This window comes from Lytechinus variegatus, chromosome 2 (assembly GCF_018143015.1).
Source record: "Lytechinus variegatus isolate NC3 chromosome 2, Lvar_3.0, whole genome shotgun sequence".
Taxonomy (NCBI): Eukaryota; Metazoa; Echinodermata; class Echinoidea; order Temnopleuroida; family Toxopneustidae; genus Lytechinus; species Lytechinus variegatus.
Window position 1 is genome coordinate 73,405,003 of NC_054741.1, and position 16,220 is coordinate 73,421,222.

The 16,220-nt window shown below is 35.4% G+C and overlaps 1 protein-coding gene across 1 annotated transcript in view; it reads right to left on the reverse strand.

The window, feature by feature from the left end:
- Positions 1-16,220, reverse strand: part of LOC121408965 (protein-tyrosine sulfotransferase 1-like) — a 53,776-nt gene that overhangs the window by 13,118 nt on the left and 24,438 nt on the right. The window contains 2 exon segments of the mRNA XM_041600711.1: positions 1,223-1,298; positions 1,301-3,154. Coding sequence (XP_041456645.1) covers positions 1,223-1,298; positions 1,301-2,075 — 851 coding nt within the window. The 5' untranslated portion in view covers positions 2,076-3,154.

Genomic DNA, 16,220 nt, shown 5'->3' on the forward strand with positions numbered 1-16,220 from the left:
GGAGCTAATCTGTGTTTAGCCCCCTATTTTTATCATTTCCTCTTCTGTATTCAGTATCGTTTGGCAAAGAATCTTCGATGGCAAGGATTGGATAGAAGCTGTGGTTTTCAGTTATTACTTTGATGGTTGACTCAGAGGAAATAAATATATCAGTAATGATAAAAAAAAAACGAGTAAGTGATCCGGTAATACAGACCCTTTGCCTTTATTACAAATTGTTCTTTTGTTAACTGTCATGATTGCCGTTCTGATGGAGATGAATCAAATATATAATTTTGCTACGAGGATGTTAACAATGTACTGATACTTAAATCCGATTGATAAACTACACTGCATAAATCATACGTTTAATTGATTATTGGGTCTGTTATCTAATTATAAAGGATATATAAGACATTTTAATATGAATATTTCAAGAAATCTAATTCCAGCATGATTACAGGTTTTCTAACTTCTAAACCCTTCTTTTCTGACGGGTTCATTGAATTTGGTAATTGCCATGATTATAGGATCAGCATCATTGTGTTTTATATTGGGCATGTATAATAAACCTTGCAAGTATATTACTTTCTATATACAGGTGTGGGTGTGGGAGCATGTGTGTTTTTGTTCCTGAGTACAATTAACAGTTGTGGCAAAGAAGTTTATCAAATAATTCAACGATGGGCTTGGATTCAGCACATTCAAATTAGGGGAAATAGACCAGTTCCCAACTTTTACCCCAAGATGCTTCTTGAACTCAAATTCTCCCCATATTGGTCTTGTCTAAGGGTTAGAACTGAAGTGTTAGGAACTGTGATTGACCACTGAAGATTCTCCATGAGGGATGGGGGGGGCTCACTACAGCAAACATTTAGCATACCCACCAACTCTGAGAGCCAAGAAAATAAAAATACTCAGCAATTTCCAGAAATAGGAACATTCTTATACTACATTTTCAATACTGAAAAATTTACAGAAATAGGAACATAAAGATAAAAACAGTAATTTATGTCTCCCCAAACTAAGAATTATCCTATTTACAAAGAACAGCTGGCATGCATATCATTGGAATCCACAGAATGGACTAAATTCCTTCTCAATAGAAAGGGGATCCCTTCTTAGTACCCTTCCACGTAGTTTAGTAAGTAATCTGTGTTTTTCTTCAGAACATGCTGCAAGTGCTGTCCTGCCAATATCCCCCTCCCCCTCTCTTGGAAAATAATTGAAAGTATACTGTTACCTTGACAATGAGATTCCACCAGGTTTTCCTATGTGTTCTTCATGATGCAAGACTGCCTCATCCCAGGGAGATCCAAGAATGTTAGTATCTTCTCCATCCATTCCTTTGGGTGTAGAACAAGCTGTTCATAGTAGACTGGTAGACAGAATTGCTTTCCTACTCTCATGCACTGGTCATACATGCTCTCAACTGCCTGATTCCACTTCTTCAAGCAATCCCGATAGTTTGTGATGTCGAATCCCGTTATCGTCACTTTCCGTGAGATGATGGAGTGCACGGTGGCTCGTCCATCTCTTATCATGAGAAGATACTTCCCATTTGGAAACACTTTATGAAGGTATAACATAGATTTGAGGACAAATGGGTCTTTATTGCATAACCGTGGGGCTGGATTCCCGTGCTTGGCAATGATTTCAAGCATGAACGCCGAGATGGCATCGTCGACGACATTGTCTGTGAGTCCTGCCTCGAGCAGTCTTGCATGTTCTTTGGAAGAGCGTATCCACTGAGCTCGCATGCTCAGTATCCGCGGTATAACACGGGTCTCTTCCCCGCACCGCACATCATCGTGGGCATCTAACATTGCACGCATGAGCGTCGTGCCACTCCGTGGCATCCCGCCAATGAATATAAGAGGCATTTCTCGGTGGTATGTGTATTCGTTGTTTGCATCATCATAGAGAACATGAGGTTCTACGGGCACCATTCGTACATTCTCTGTCTTATCTCCACAGTTTGAGTGCATTAACATATATGTAATGGTGGCTGTTACAAATACAGTCACCACTGTGCGTACTTTTGTGGATCGCGCCATTGTGACACTGATAATTCGTAAAAGGTGAGGACTATACATCAAATTGGCAATCTCTCTGTTTATCCTTCTACTTTACCTAATTAACTATCAGTTGAAATGCTTCCGATACCAAGCCATTAATTAATTAAATTTTCAATCCTCCTATGGGGTTACTGTGGTGTGTTGATAAATCACGTTTACTCTGTTGACAGTCTTCAAGGGGCTTTCTCTGTAGTAGTGACAATCGTCCTAATAATAATCATTTCAAATACTCTCCTTTAACTTGCTATCTTCTGGCATAATCTTCCTTTTTTCACTTCATCAGAATTTCCACAACTAAAATAGCATCAAATTTTGAAATTTCTCCTGGAGGGCATCGCAATCCTTCATGAAGTCTGCATCTCAAATTCAGGGCTCCAGGTTGAATGCAGAAAGTAGGTAATGAAATTCCACGAAAGATTTTCAATATTTTTTTCTGCTTTTACTTCTATCTCTCCAATTTATTAATATCTTTAACAAGATTATCTAGATGGCTTGCAGCAATGACGAAGAGCTCTGAACGCATCCACCTCTCGTCGCTGCTGATGCTACATTCAATCAATCCTGCAGAGTCGACTCACATTACCCGACCTCCTCATCAATAGGGGCATATTTTCTGTGCGTAACACTCTTCTAGGATCAAAAACGTGCCGTCTGTCTTATCCAAGCCTCATCCACGCAGTTGCTGCAAGCCTGTGACCTTTACAAGTTGAATGAAACTTTTGGCTGCTTCATGTTTTGAGCCACTCACACTCCAGCGCGGTGGCCACGCGACATTTGCCAATCCCTATCTCAAGGGTAGGATCGCATTTCAGACTCCTTGCATCGGGGCTAAACGGACAGCTGGGCCATTTCCTTCTTATTTTTCTAAAAGTGTCAAGAGAATCTGAGCAAAAAGGGGAGATTTGATTGCAGGGTGGGATTTATTGGCAGTGAAATTGTAGGCTGGATATTGCTCTGGTATGTATATGCTCCAGGCTCAGAGGTTTCATTGGCCAATCAGGATACTTGGATGATACTGGCTGTCCAATCAGAGCACAGAAGACTCAAGTGTGTTGGTGGGGAAAAGTTGCTGCATTCCAGATCAGACCAGATGAAACCTGTAGATGAGAAATAATGAAAGAAAATAAATGTTATGTGACAATTTAGGTATAAGATAAAAATATTTTACAGGAAATAAGTATGAGTGAGAAAAAGTATATGATATGGAAAAAAAGGAAATAAAACCCCCAAAACTGGTTCAAACTGGTTCAAAATGGACTTTGTCAAAAAGATGCAATAGTCACATACTAAAATGGTAAATGTAGATATAAAAACATAAGACTAGGATTTTAAAACAGAGTTTAAAAAATCAGGTTTAATTCTACAGAAATGATAAGTTTAAAGATTGAGGGAAAAGATATTTGACATAAAAATATTGGACTGGGAGAATGAAGAAGAGTATGGCAGGTCTAAGACTTTTGTAAGGAGGGAAGTTGAGCCCCCCTTTTTTATCTACGTATGTGGGGGTAATCAAACTAGTCTTTGTCATAATAAAGGGGTGGTAGTGGACAATGGACAACCATCTGAACGGAAGTATAAAACATTTATTCTGAAGAATGGATGGTGCCTGTTCATAAAAGAATGCATGTAGACAAAACAAAATACAAAGAGAAAGGAAGATGGGTGTACAGAAATAAAAATTTTAAAAATGTAAAAAAAAGTGTTGAATTACAAATACCAGAGAAGGGGAAAGAAAAATTGAGAGGGGGGGGGGGGGGGAGAAAAAAGAAAATGAGGTGAAACATGGATAAAAGTATGACACTGTCACTCATAGACACAAAGTCATGTATATTTGTATTCCAACATAGGAGATGAAAGATTCTTAGATTATTTTAACATTTACAAATATTGAGACAATGTGACAGCATAACCATACATATTAGAAATGAATATTATGTGAACACACTTGTAAAACTGAATAGGAAAAAGGGATAGGTTGAGGACTACATTGAGTAAGAGAACAAATATTCAGATATCATAAGGGGCCAGATTCAGACGCAAATAGCTACCTTGTAAACAAAGCCTCGAGAGAGATAAACATTACATGGTAAAGTTAGGAAGCTCGTATAATATAACATACAAGAGCTGAAGGAGCGTACAAACATAAAGATCATGTTATCATAGTCGTGTGTGCGTTCACACTTTCTGAGGTGGGGGTGAACATCGTTAATGTTTTATTTGGAGTCTAAAGCAAAAAAGCAAACTTGGAATTCTTGAATTATACATAAACATTGCTAGCTACAGGCAGCAGAAATCATAGAATGAAATAACTTAGCATCAAACTTCAAAATGTTGATTGGTAATGGAAATACCATCTATGTCAATTCTGTGTGTTTTTATGTTGTGCATAACACATTAAATATATCACTATGTGCTTCAGAAGAAACAGTAAAGAAAGAGAAAATATGTTGCAGAGTTTTCTTTGTTGAAACAAAAAAAAAGAAACAATATCAGCTCCTACAATGTGCTTGCTTTCAACTGGTGATTTCTAGTTGCATAGAATGAAGCAAACAATTTTGTTTTGCCTGTGTGTTGGGTAAGATATTAGCAATCTCCCATCTAAAAGTTTAGTTACGCTCCCCTATCTGGAAACATCTCAGTAAATTTTAAATACAAGACAAATTAATTCACCTGGAAATAGGAGATCAAACTCACAAAAGAGACAGGATGTCACTTCCCATTTCCAACCTTTCACTTGTATCTAAATGCACATCCCAAAGGAATGCCATGTGATCAAGCCCTACGCTTAAAAGCTGCTTTGCTAATCAAATTTTACAGGTGATGTGCAATCAAGCCATGTCAGATCAGCTGGAGTCTTTGTTGCAAGAAGGCTGTAGGCTTTGTATCGTCTATGTCAGTAACGCCCTTCTTGCAGGTAGGAGATGATGTACACACACATATCCCTCTCACATACTTTGTGATACCTTCTTCCAATAAAACAATTATAATCCCCAAGCAAGGAAATTGTAGCCATCCAATCACTTTGGAGGCATGGAGCAACTTTACAATCTTCCTTTTTATAGTTGGTACAAGTATCACTCTCTCCTCTTTTGAGGCTTCAGGATCTGATTGACGCACTTTACCTAATTGGCAAGCCTTTCAAAGACAGTATTGACATCATTATAGGAAGCATCCTCAGAATTAGATATGGCGTCTAGTAGGCCTGATTCATGAAATTGTGCATATTTACTTTTTCTCTCCAGATATTCACTCACATGTTTACTGGTATATTAACAAGCAGGTATGCCTTCTTCTATGAAAGTGCAGGTTTCCAAGCAATGAAGTAGAGTATACTTCTAAATCAAACAAGTGGTATGATAGCGAACATCTTAAAATGAAGGTCAACTACTTGTTCGACATCCTTTCAAAGAAGAAAAATACTGCAATGTAAATATTTTTGAAGAGGTATATCAGCAATGGCAAGTTAATTGCAAACCAGCATTATCACAAAATGGGGTTGCATTTCTCATGTCCACACTGTTCAAGGAGAAACTATGGAAAAATCTTCCATAAAATGACAAACATGACAAAGAAATAAAATCAATACGGAAAGAGAGAGGGGTGGGGTGAGCAACAGGGCATCTATGAAAATGAGGAAAGATATCGAGTGAAATGGAAAAAAAAGTTAATTTTAAAGCATAGATTTATATAAAATGACAGCAAGTCTATGCCAATAGAAATAGCTGAATCAATAAACTCATATATTAAATGTCTACAACTACCAGGACACATGATAGTTTTTGGGATTCCATTACACCTGGTTTGTCATCATTTGATGTTCTGTCTCCAGTATTCTATACAACATAGATCAATGCTATACTGTACATCAATACATGATGGTGGGATTACACATCACCCTCATTCTTTTAACAACTTCTTATTGAAAAATATTATTTTCTACACACACAAAAATGCGCAAATTGCATTTTCTTTGAAAAAAAATAATTTAAAAAATATACATGATATGTTTTATTAGTCAAACTAGCATTTCAGCTTGTGTTAAAACAAACAAATATCCTACAAGTTACATCCCTTGACTTCCTAACTATAAATAAAAGGAATCCCTTTAAGTTAATATAAAATTAAGACCATAGAGTTCATAATATTCAAGGATGTTTCTATTTGCTGCTTTATGTCCTTCAAAAATAAAAGGAAAGTTAAAACATGCGATCCCGCCCTTATTTAATTACATTTGCTATGTTCAAGGGCTAATTTCAAGCAGGATGGTAATAACTTGCCATCAAACTATGCATGAAATGAATGGCTTTAAAGAAATAAACTGAGAAACATTTTTTTTTTTTGGGGGGGGGGCAACATTTCCCCAAGCCCAAATGTAAGGAATATATAAAGTCTCTGGCACAACCAACAAAACAGATTGAAAACCCCCTCCCATCTGGATATATATATACAATTTTTAATAAAAGTTAAAACAACTTGATACTTAATAAATACAATTGGTACCAAGCAGGTTATGATAGCTATCTACTGAAGATATTAACCTATCATTTGCAGGAACTTTGTAAAACATTCAAATTTATTCAAACTGAACATTTACTCAACTAAAATCATCAGGCTCTCAGAAGAGATACATATTATCCACAATTCATATCATGACTGATAGCTCAATAATAAAAAAATATTAAAACAAATTTTCATTCAAATCATTATGTGTATTGATTTAATAAAAAATTATTGTGTATATATATATATATATATATTCATGGAAACCAGTTAGGAAAGTATCATTTGAAGATAGAGAAGCTTTGAATTTACAGCAGATTCACTCTGTCTCATGCAAAAATAGAGGAGTGTATGGGACCACAAATATGGCATGTGTGATTTGCCAAAATTTTCAGACATTGTTTTCATGTTTCTAAACCTAAATGGTCGGAGAGAAATCCTTTGAAGGGGAACCTTTCGCCCGAGGTCTTACTGTCAGGAACCAAAAGTGAAAGCTCACAAATTATTTGCAGCCAATCCATAAAACTAAACTTTCTCTTTAATCTTTCTAAGCTCCAGATCCTCTACAGTAATGGATTAGACATGCCTCTACTGAGGAAAAGAGGATATACGCTTGTTGAATATCAATTGCATTACTACCCAAAGTGAAGAATAGTTATGTAGGAGTCAACAATCACAAAACCATGAGATGAATAATTCAAAAGCGTTGTAGGTGTGATGTAATGCGTTTCTAAGAAAAAAAGGTGTCAACTCATCGTGCACAACTGTAAAGATTAGACAACTTTCTTTTTCTGTTTCTGTTTATAGGAACTCGGCTATTCCATAGGGGAAAATAAAGAACTATTATTGATCATAGTAATGACTTGAAAGCACGGAGACAAGAGTATGGTCTGCTGGTCAAACCTCAAGAATAAGTAATGCTAGGTACAGGGTTCAAAACTCAGTCATGAAATAATGAATTCCAAAATATTTTTCAACACTTGGCTAACTCAAACCAGACATTGAAAGGCAGACCTGATAGGATGTGAACATAAAATGTGGGAGTTGTTCAGTCACTGAGAGATTTATTGCTTGAATACTTCACAGCAACTGGAACATGTATGTACATTTTGAGTCATTTATGAAAAAAACTATGACAGCTATTAAAAGAAAAAAAACCTATTGATTTAACTTCAGTACAAAATATATGTGGAGCTTAATAAACAATCTAAAATAATGATTTACTATGACTCTACATGTTTTGTTTTGCAAAAATATATTGGGGTTTATTATTGGGAAACAAATGGAGAATACAAGCTTTGTGAGTTTATGCAAGTCTCTGGTAACTTAATAAAAAAAATCCCTCAAGTCCCATCATATTACTATTCATTTTGCACTTTCTCGTCATTTCCTAAAGAGGACTTTGAGACTTACTGAGTCAAATTCTCTGAGGGGATAACCAAATATGGACCTTTTGATGGATTAGAGGTGCAGGAACTAAGGATGGATAATCTAGGATTAGCATAAAGGGTGGAGTGTTCACACTGGATGATAACTATGGTACACTGGCAAGTTACCTATAAATGAAAACATGCTTGCAATTGGGACAACCTTATAAAGAAGATACAAGAACATGTATACATACAAGAGGGGTGTCAGGAATAGCATAAAAATAATTTACATGAAAAATGACATAACGCTGGGACAAGCACACACATCTCAGATTCAACACCATACAAAGCATTCTTACCGTGATGTTCAAGTACATAGTATTTTCATATCTACTCTAGATAACAAATGTTTTGTGGCAATAACAATAACTCATTATTCTAGTAATCATGCTTGACTATTCTAGTGGAATTGTACGGTTTTTTCCCTCATATCTAACCAATATTGTCTGTTTCTTGAACATTTAGTGCAGCCCCAATTCAGTGACCCTAAAGATCATAAATTGCTATTGGCAGAATATATAATGGGATATCTGAGTTGAATTCATTTCCATTCCTAAAAGCACATTCTGATCAGAACTGAATAACAAAAGCCTAAAAGATGAAGAAAGAAGAAAAAAATATCACACACCATAATCATCTCCAAATACTTTCTAAGGCAGAAATTCATTTTCAAAGCAAGAAATCCCTACAAACAGTAAATAACTTTTTCTTCCCTATCAGCACACACTTGCCTGCCATGAAATTAAAAAATAACAAACCATTGATAATATTTTATATTAATTATTTTAAACTTCGTTTTCAACAAATACATATTTTTTTTTATTTCCGCATAGAGTAAATTTAAAAACTTTAGTTAAACCCAATTATTTCATAAATTTGGCTAGTCAATTGATATGTGAAATTCTTGTATTCTTATATTTTAATGGAAAGGCTTTTCATTAATCAAACAAATTATGAAATTCAATAAAATATCAAAACTCATCAATAAAATAGTCATTTATGATATTTATATGACACCTAGATGGTTGGGGGCACTCTTATTTGGCCAAGCCCACTCTCCTCTTTTTTTAGAGCGGCAAAACACTCAGCGGCACTCACTCTCGAAACTCTATCCTAAAAACCCATATTTCAGAAGAATGATGCTTTATTGGCACTCAAAATGGCACATGCCTAGGCAAAATAGAGAACGGTTTGAAGCAAACAGAAGGAAGCAATGAAGGGGACAAAAAGTTCCCATTAATGATAGAGAGATGGTATGGAGTGTTTATAAGGTTCAAGAAATTTCCATTTCTGCCCTTTTGAATGAAATAATTGCCTTAATCAATTTTCTTGTAAATATTTGAGCAATTCATGAGGTGGGTAGATGCATGATGATAATGTATCCCACTAACCCCAGTCTATGTATGCTACAATGCATCTGAATAAGAAATAAAATTTGATAACCATGCATGGGTTTTTTTATGTAGGCATGGTTTTATTTTCAACCTCTAGCAATTCATTTATATTTGCAGCAAATTTACAATTCTAAGAAACAGCATACAAACAAAACAGAAAAGATCATGATGCTACATCTGAACTAACTTCAATAGACAACTTTAATTATATCAATGTAAATTTCTAAATAAAACAACAAAATCCAAGAATGGCTAAAAAAATGTTCGCAAAACTGTATGCAAGTATGGCAACACCTTTATAGCAAACAGGACTCATTCTATGTCACGATACATACTATGCACATAGAAGATCAGCAAGCCCACAGTCTCCCTGACAATGCTGTGACAGTCACCTTTCCTTTCTTCTCCTTCATTTTGTATGGTGATCAGCAAACAACACTTTGTTTTTTAAATATGAAAATCTCTATAAAGGATTACTTTCATTTCTTTTTAGATTTAAAGCATTTTGAATTCTAAAAATTAAATGATCTTTCTCAGAATAATGGGCATTTCTGATTGTAACATATTTTCACCTCTATCTGCGGATCTCAAGAATAAAGCCTCATATATTTTCTCACTTAAACTACCGCGTATGTTCATGACAGAGTATAAAGATAAAGGTGACCTGATGTAGAGACGTGTTAATCAATCACTCCTGTTTCTCTGCATACGACATGATGGTTGTGTTTACTCCCAAACTTACAAAATGCAGAATGTAATATTGCTTCCCCCTCCCCTCCCCTCTCTCATTCACTCTCCATCCATTTCCATACTTTTTTCCAGTTTCTCACTCCTCCCCATCTATTTCTAATATCCACCCACACAAAATTGCCACAGAAACTCTTCATCTTTCAGCATAACCCTCTTCGCATAGAAGTCCCACAAGTTGGTGTCTTCAAATAGCCCTACCAGACAGACCTCACTCGATTCTTCAATGGCCATCATGGTGAAGCTCTGGAAGCGGAGCTTTGTCTTGAAGTCCTGGAAGTCCTACCCCCCCCCCTCTCTCTCTTTCCAAGTCTTCTAAATATATCCCTTTTCCATTTTACTGCAATATCACCCTCAGTCCAACCCATTTTCCACTTCTTATATTTCCCCTCACTTTTTCCATTCTATCCCTCATTATTATCTATCATCTCATCTCTTTCTGCCTGACCATTGTCTTCCCCATCTCTATGCCTCCCACTCTATTTGCTATTTCTGGATAACCTCAAATTTGTTTTCTTTCACTCAAAGAGCAATTGATGATCTGTCTTGTAAATTGACTTTTCTCTTACATGATGAACATGAACTAGGACATTTATCAAGAATATTGATCTTAATGATCCTATGAAAACAAAAGCAAACCTATTATTTGAAAGTTAGAGGCAAATAAAATTTTAATGATACCAACAAGATATTATTTTTTATGATAGCAAACTAGGACAGTACATGGAGAACCAATTTCAATAACCATTTATTCTAGAATGCCTATAATCTAACTCATAATAAATCAACGTAGATCAAAGAATTGTAAAACAAAGTACCATAAAAAGATATTAACATTTTTGAAAATGAAGAATGAATGTTTTTGTTTATCTGTTACAGCTAGATGATTGACTATTTCAACATGCATTTTCTTTCAAAACATGTGACAAAATATGGAAAGTACAGGGGGGGGGGGGGCAAAATGAACCGACACAGGATATTGAATGGCTATTTCATTTCATAAATGAAATGGAATGGAATAAAATATCAAGCGAGGGAGGGGAGGAAAGAAAAGAAAGACAGAGAAGGGCAAGGGGGCAAAGCGTGCAAGGGGGCAAAGCGTACAAGAGGGAAGGAGAGAGGGAGATTAGAAATGAAAGTGAAATGAGTGTGACATACCTATGCAAGAAAAGAGAAAAAAGGGTGAGACATCAGAAAGAAGTGAGCATCTACTATAATAAGAGAGTTATTAAGAGCCAATTTCACCTCCATGTTTATGAGCTAAGAATCACTATAACATCGCTTTAGGTCATTTATTTGTGTAAATTTTTACCCTACTCTCTCCACTTACTGTAGATGGATTGCTGCAACATAAAGAAATGCTGACTTCAGTTTAACTAACAATTTACTTCTAAATCTTAAACATCAGGTTTAGAGGCTATTAAATTGATAAGCTGCTAAGACAAATGCCATGTACATGTAATCTTAGACTATTCAGTTTACTATCGGGACAATCAGTTGTAATGAGAAATATCAATTAAACTAGGAGCCATTTCCATTAAGGACTTATGATTATGGTTACTTTGCCATTATGGGATCTACCATGATAATCACATTCAGCCGCCAAATTTAATGTTTCCACGGTTACCATAAATATTTATGATACGCATCTCTGAATGAAAATCGCAATATAAAAATTGACCCTTGTTCATTTTTTCACTTTAGGGAACATTCTAATGTAATAGATTACCTGAGAAAAATATCATTGAAGATGACTAATATGGACATAAGAACATGCAAAATTTTATGGGTAATGTGGTATAAAAAGCCAAACTATATCATTATTATTCTTTTACAAAAATCAACTTGAAGTCAGGACGAACTTCCACTTTCACCTTACATTCAAACTGTGATATTGACGTCACTGTCATGGCCAATGCATTCTTAAAAGTATCTTTGGCTCAGCCAGAGTATAAAATCAACCTCTTGATCTTGAAGCAGGCATTCTACCAGAGCGAACATTGCCTATCCTTCATGGCTTCACCCGCCAAATCTTGACCTTAATTTCAAACTATAGGAACAACTCAGCAGAAAAAAAAAACGCATCCAGAAGGCTGGGAGATTTGCCACATGAAACTGCACATCTGCAACAAATGCAAATAGTAATTGAATTAATACCGGCTACATTCCGAAACCTACTGCGGCATATGCTGTCATTCAAATGCTTGTTAACCAACGACCGGTCTTCCTCCCCCATGCCTGCAGATCAAACATACGGTTGGAGAAAAAAAATCCCCCTTTAGGCAAATGGGGAGTATGCTTACATCATTGATATGTGCCTAAATCGAAACATCTTTATCATTCTACACTATCCAGAGACATACGAGATAACTCAATGGTCCAACGTTTTCTGATCGACTGGCTCTTAAAAGGCAGATTGATTGCAAAATCTTGTAAAAAAAGAACCAGAGTTATATTAAGTCAGATTTTCTAACATGGCATCCTGGATGATCACGATAATAATAGTTTGCCATATTTTTGCCAATGAATTAGAGAAATAAAAAAATAAACAAGGATAGTTTAAATGGTAAAACTACAAATTTTGAAATTAAAGTAAAATACCAATCATTATTGCAGTCTATAAAAATCTTGTCAAAAGATCTATATTTCATCAAAAAAAAAACCTTGATGGCGAGTCTTAAAATTGATGATAGAAATGTAATGGATATATTATGACATTGATTTTAAGTCCTAATATTTACTTGCACTGAATTTTAATGGGGATTTTGCAATGCCTATTAATATTTGTTACAAATTTCAGGAAACTATGGTATAGTGCGAAATCTCCAACATTATTCTGTAAAATTTAGAAAAGGTTAGAGAGGCGGAATGTAGACGGACATATCCACAACTCTGGATATTTTCTTTCCTAGGATTCCCGTTCCATGGATAAATTGCCTTCCTAAATTTGATTATGATTTTTGTCCGATGGCTAAATGTTGAGTTCAGAGGAAATAAATACAGACCTTCCAAAGAATACATTGATTCAGTGTGGCATTTTGTAGAGGTGACCCATGACCGAGATGCTGAATGCAAGACTAACATTGGCCGTATAATATAACATATGTATTTGATCTTTTGCAATGCACGCAAGACCACCAAATGATCATGTTTCAATTTGCATTGAGTTTTACATTGACATAAAATCAATACCAGAATGTTTGCAAAGACTAAATTAAAGGTTAATAATTGGCTGCTATAATATATTTCATTTTCTCAATTACATACAAGCCATCATATGCTTGTGTATCATTTTTCTCAAATTTCACTTTGCAATAAAATCATCAAAGACAAATTTTATACTAGAATATAAAATCAAGATTGGCAAATTCTGAAACTCTGATTTCATGCTGAATCTGCGAACAAACTGCAAACAATCGAATGCTCATGTATACCTTTCCTCTATAATTCACGTTTATTGGTAATTTCACTTTGCGCAAAATCAATACAAACATGTTTGCAAGAAAATGTATAACCAAATCAATAACTTGGCGCAAATGATTTGTTAGTGAACAAAGAATTGTGATTTATCAATATTTTACTCTACTCCACCAAGGCAAAATCAATAATATGTAGGAGCAAATTCTATAGGAATTATTTCAATCCAGATGAAGACAATGAAATGTTTTTCACTTCAGCCTTTCACAGAGAAATCAATGTGATGTTACTTGGGATAAAGAACTGAATCTAAAACCCAATGGTACTCTGCATGATAGCGATGAAATGTGAAACTGAAAAACTTACAGAGATCTTATCAATTTTATTGAGGTTTGAGATGAAGAGATACAAAAAGTATTCCAGGAGCACACAATTACTTACGGGAAGGGGAAAACCCCCTATTCAAAAAAAAAATCAACACAATCGATATACTAGTATGCAGTTACGTAAGACAAGTCATTGAATAATACTGAGAATAATATCTAGAATATCTGTATGTTTGCAGTAAAAATGTGAAATAATTCAAGGGAAAAAACAAATTGTTCATAGATTTCTTTACAGGTGAAAGTTCACTATTATAAATAATATAGATAATGAATAAAAGATAATGTACAAGGGCCTGTTGCATAAAAGGTCATCCAATGGTAAATACCATGGTAACATTACTCATCAACCAATCAAAATCAAGGATTCCATGCAAGCTACTATGGATTGCAAAGTTACCATAATGGTAACTTCAATGCAACGTTGCCAAGAAAAAAAGAAAATTAACATGGGATAATCATCATACATTGTTACCTGAAAGCGAAAAAGTGGGGCGAAGCTTGTAGAAACAACAGCTTTGCAATGAAGACGGCATGTGTCATATTGAAAGTTCTTGGACAAAAGTCAAATCAAATCCGTTCCTTACAGAGTTTCTACCACAAAATCAAATTTGATAGACTTCTTGGTGACACTATCGTTATTATTGCAGACAACTCCAATAGAATGCACACAGAGGCACACTGTAGTTGTAGATATGTTGCAACCTCATAGGACACAACTGACACAATCCTGGTGATATACGACATCATAACGAGGCTCCGCTCGATATTTTAGTGAGCCGGTGTGCAAATTTGAGGGGAGCCCGGCCTGAAAGATACACTATGCAAACATCTTCGACAGGTATGGAACAGCGAGAAATACAATTAACGTGGCATCAGGCTTTTATTTCCATCATGTTCAGGGGGGGGGGTGCTCTGGCATTGTTAATCAATCACCAAGTTGAAGAGTCTGACGTTGAAAGATGCTTTCAAAATTAAATTTCAGGCATGTACATGCTCTGAAAAACAGCTCCTTGGTGAGTAAAGTCAACGCTTGTTGTTTTTCAGTTCATCAAAGTAAACATGTTGTCTACATTTTCATGCAATCACCACATAACATAACACAAAGAACTGGTCAATACACAGGGATTGAAATATCAGGTCTTGGCAGGAGGATGCTGTAAATATTTCTTTGACAAATCTTATCTTCCAATAGTTTCTGTAGTTTCTTTACGTATCATACATTATGGCTTACAGTCCTGACCATTGACCATAACAAGGCCTGGCCATACATTTCATGGTTCTACAATGAGTCTTTGGGAACTAAACAAGCAGAAAGCATTGTGGAAGAAACAAGACTGAATCCTAAAAATGCTCTAAAATGGACTACGTCACAGAGTCCTATAAACTGCCAGGTAACACACAGATATTGAAAAATCTTATTCTTCATCTCTCACACTCTGGATCTGTTTCTTATACGATCCTTGGCCATGATCTAAATCAAACCTGGCATATGCCAGAAAGATAATGGCTTTGAAATGTGATCTTCCTAGAGGAGGTTATTTCAACGCTAAGTAAAACTGGAGTAACGTAATGTCCAACTTTTTATGCAAGCTTTAGCAATCTTTACCTCCTACTGAGGAAGTTGCTCATCGGGTATTGTTCTTTCCATCCAATGTTTGTAAAGATCCATTACTACTACACATCCTGAAAGGTTTGTTCTTGTACCAGCTTGAATAAGGGCATATCAATTTTCCACCATGCTTGTGTATTTGCTGCTAAGTTTTTTTCAGATAAAATGGACTGATCTTGTTTCTAAATAACAGATTCCATATAAAAGAGTCTTGGTGTGAAATAATTTGAGCGACTGGCAAAATAAATAATATGATGTTGGTGTGAAGCATATGTTTGTAACAAACACGAAACTTCTTTAACTTGGGTAGGGAGAATATCATCATCATTACCATCATCGATATCATCATGGCCTGCAATATCATTATTATCACCGTCATTATTATTACATACATCAACACCACCACCACTACTATCATCATCATCATCATCATCACCATCATCATCATCACCATCATCATCATCATCACCATCATCATCATCATATCAAAATCATAAATATCATCATTGCATTTACCTTTCATAACCTCAATAAAGTCAATATTTTCTTGCCATCTTATCTTTGCCACCATACCTGTATGTTTATTAAATTATTATGGCAAGTTCTGTATCTCTAAAATTCCACAACTCTCATAAACAATGTATTCCTATCACATTTGAATACAAATTTACCTTTTCACC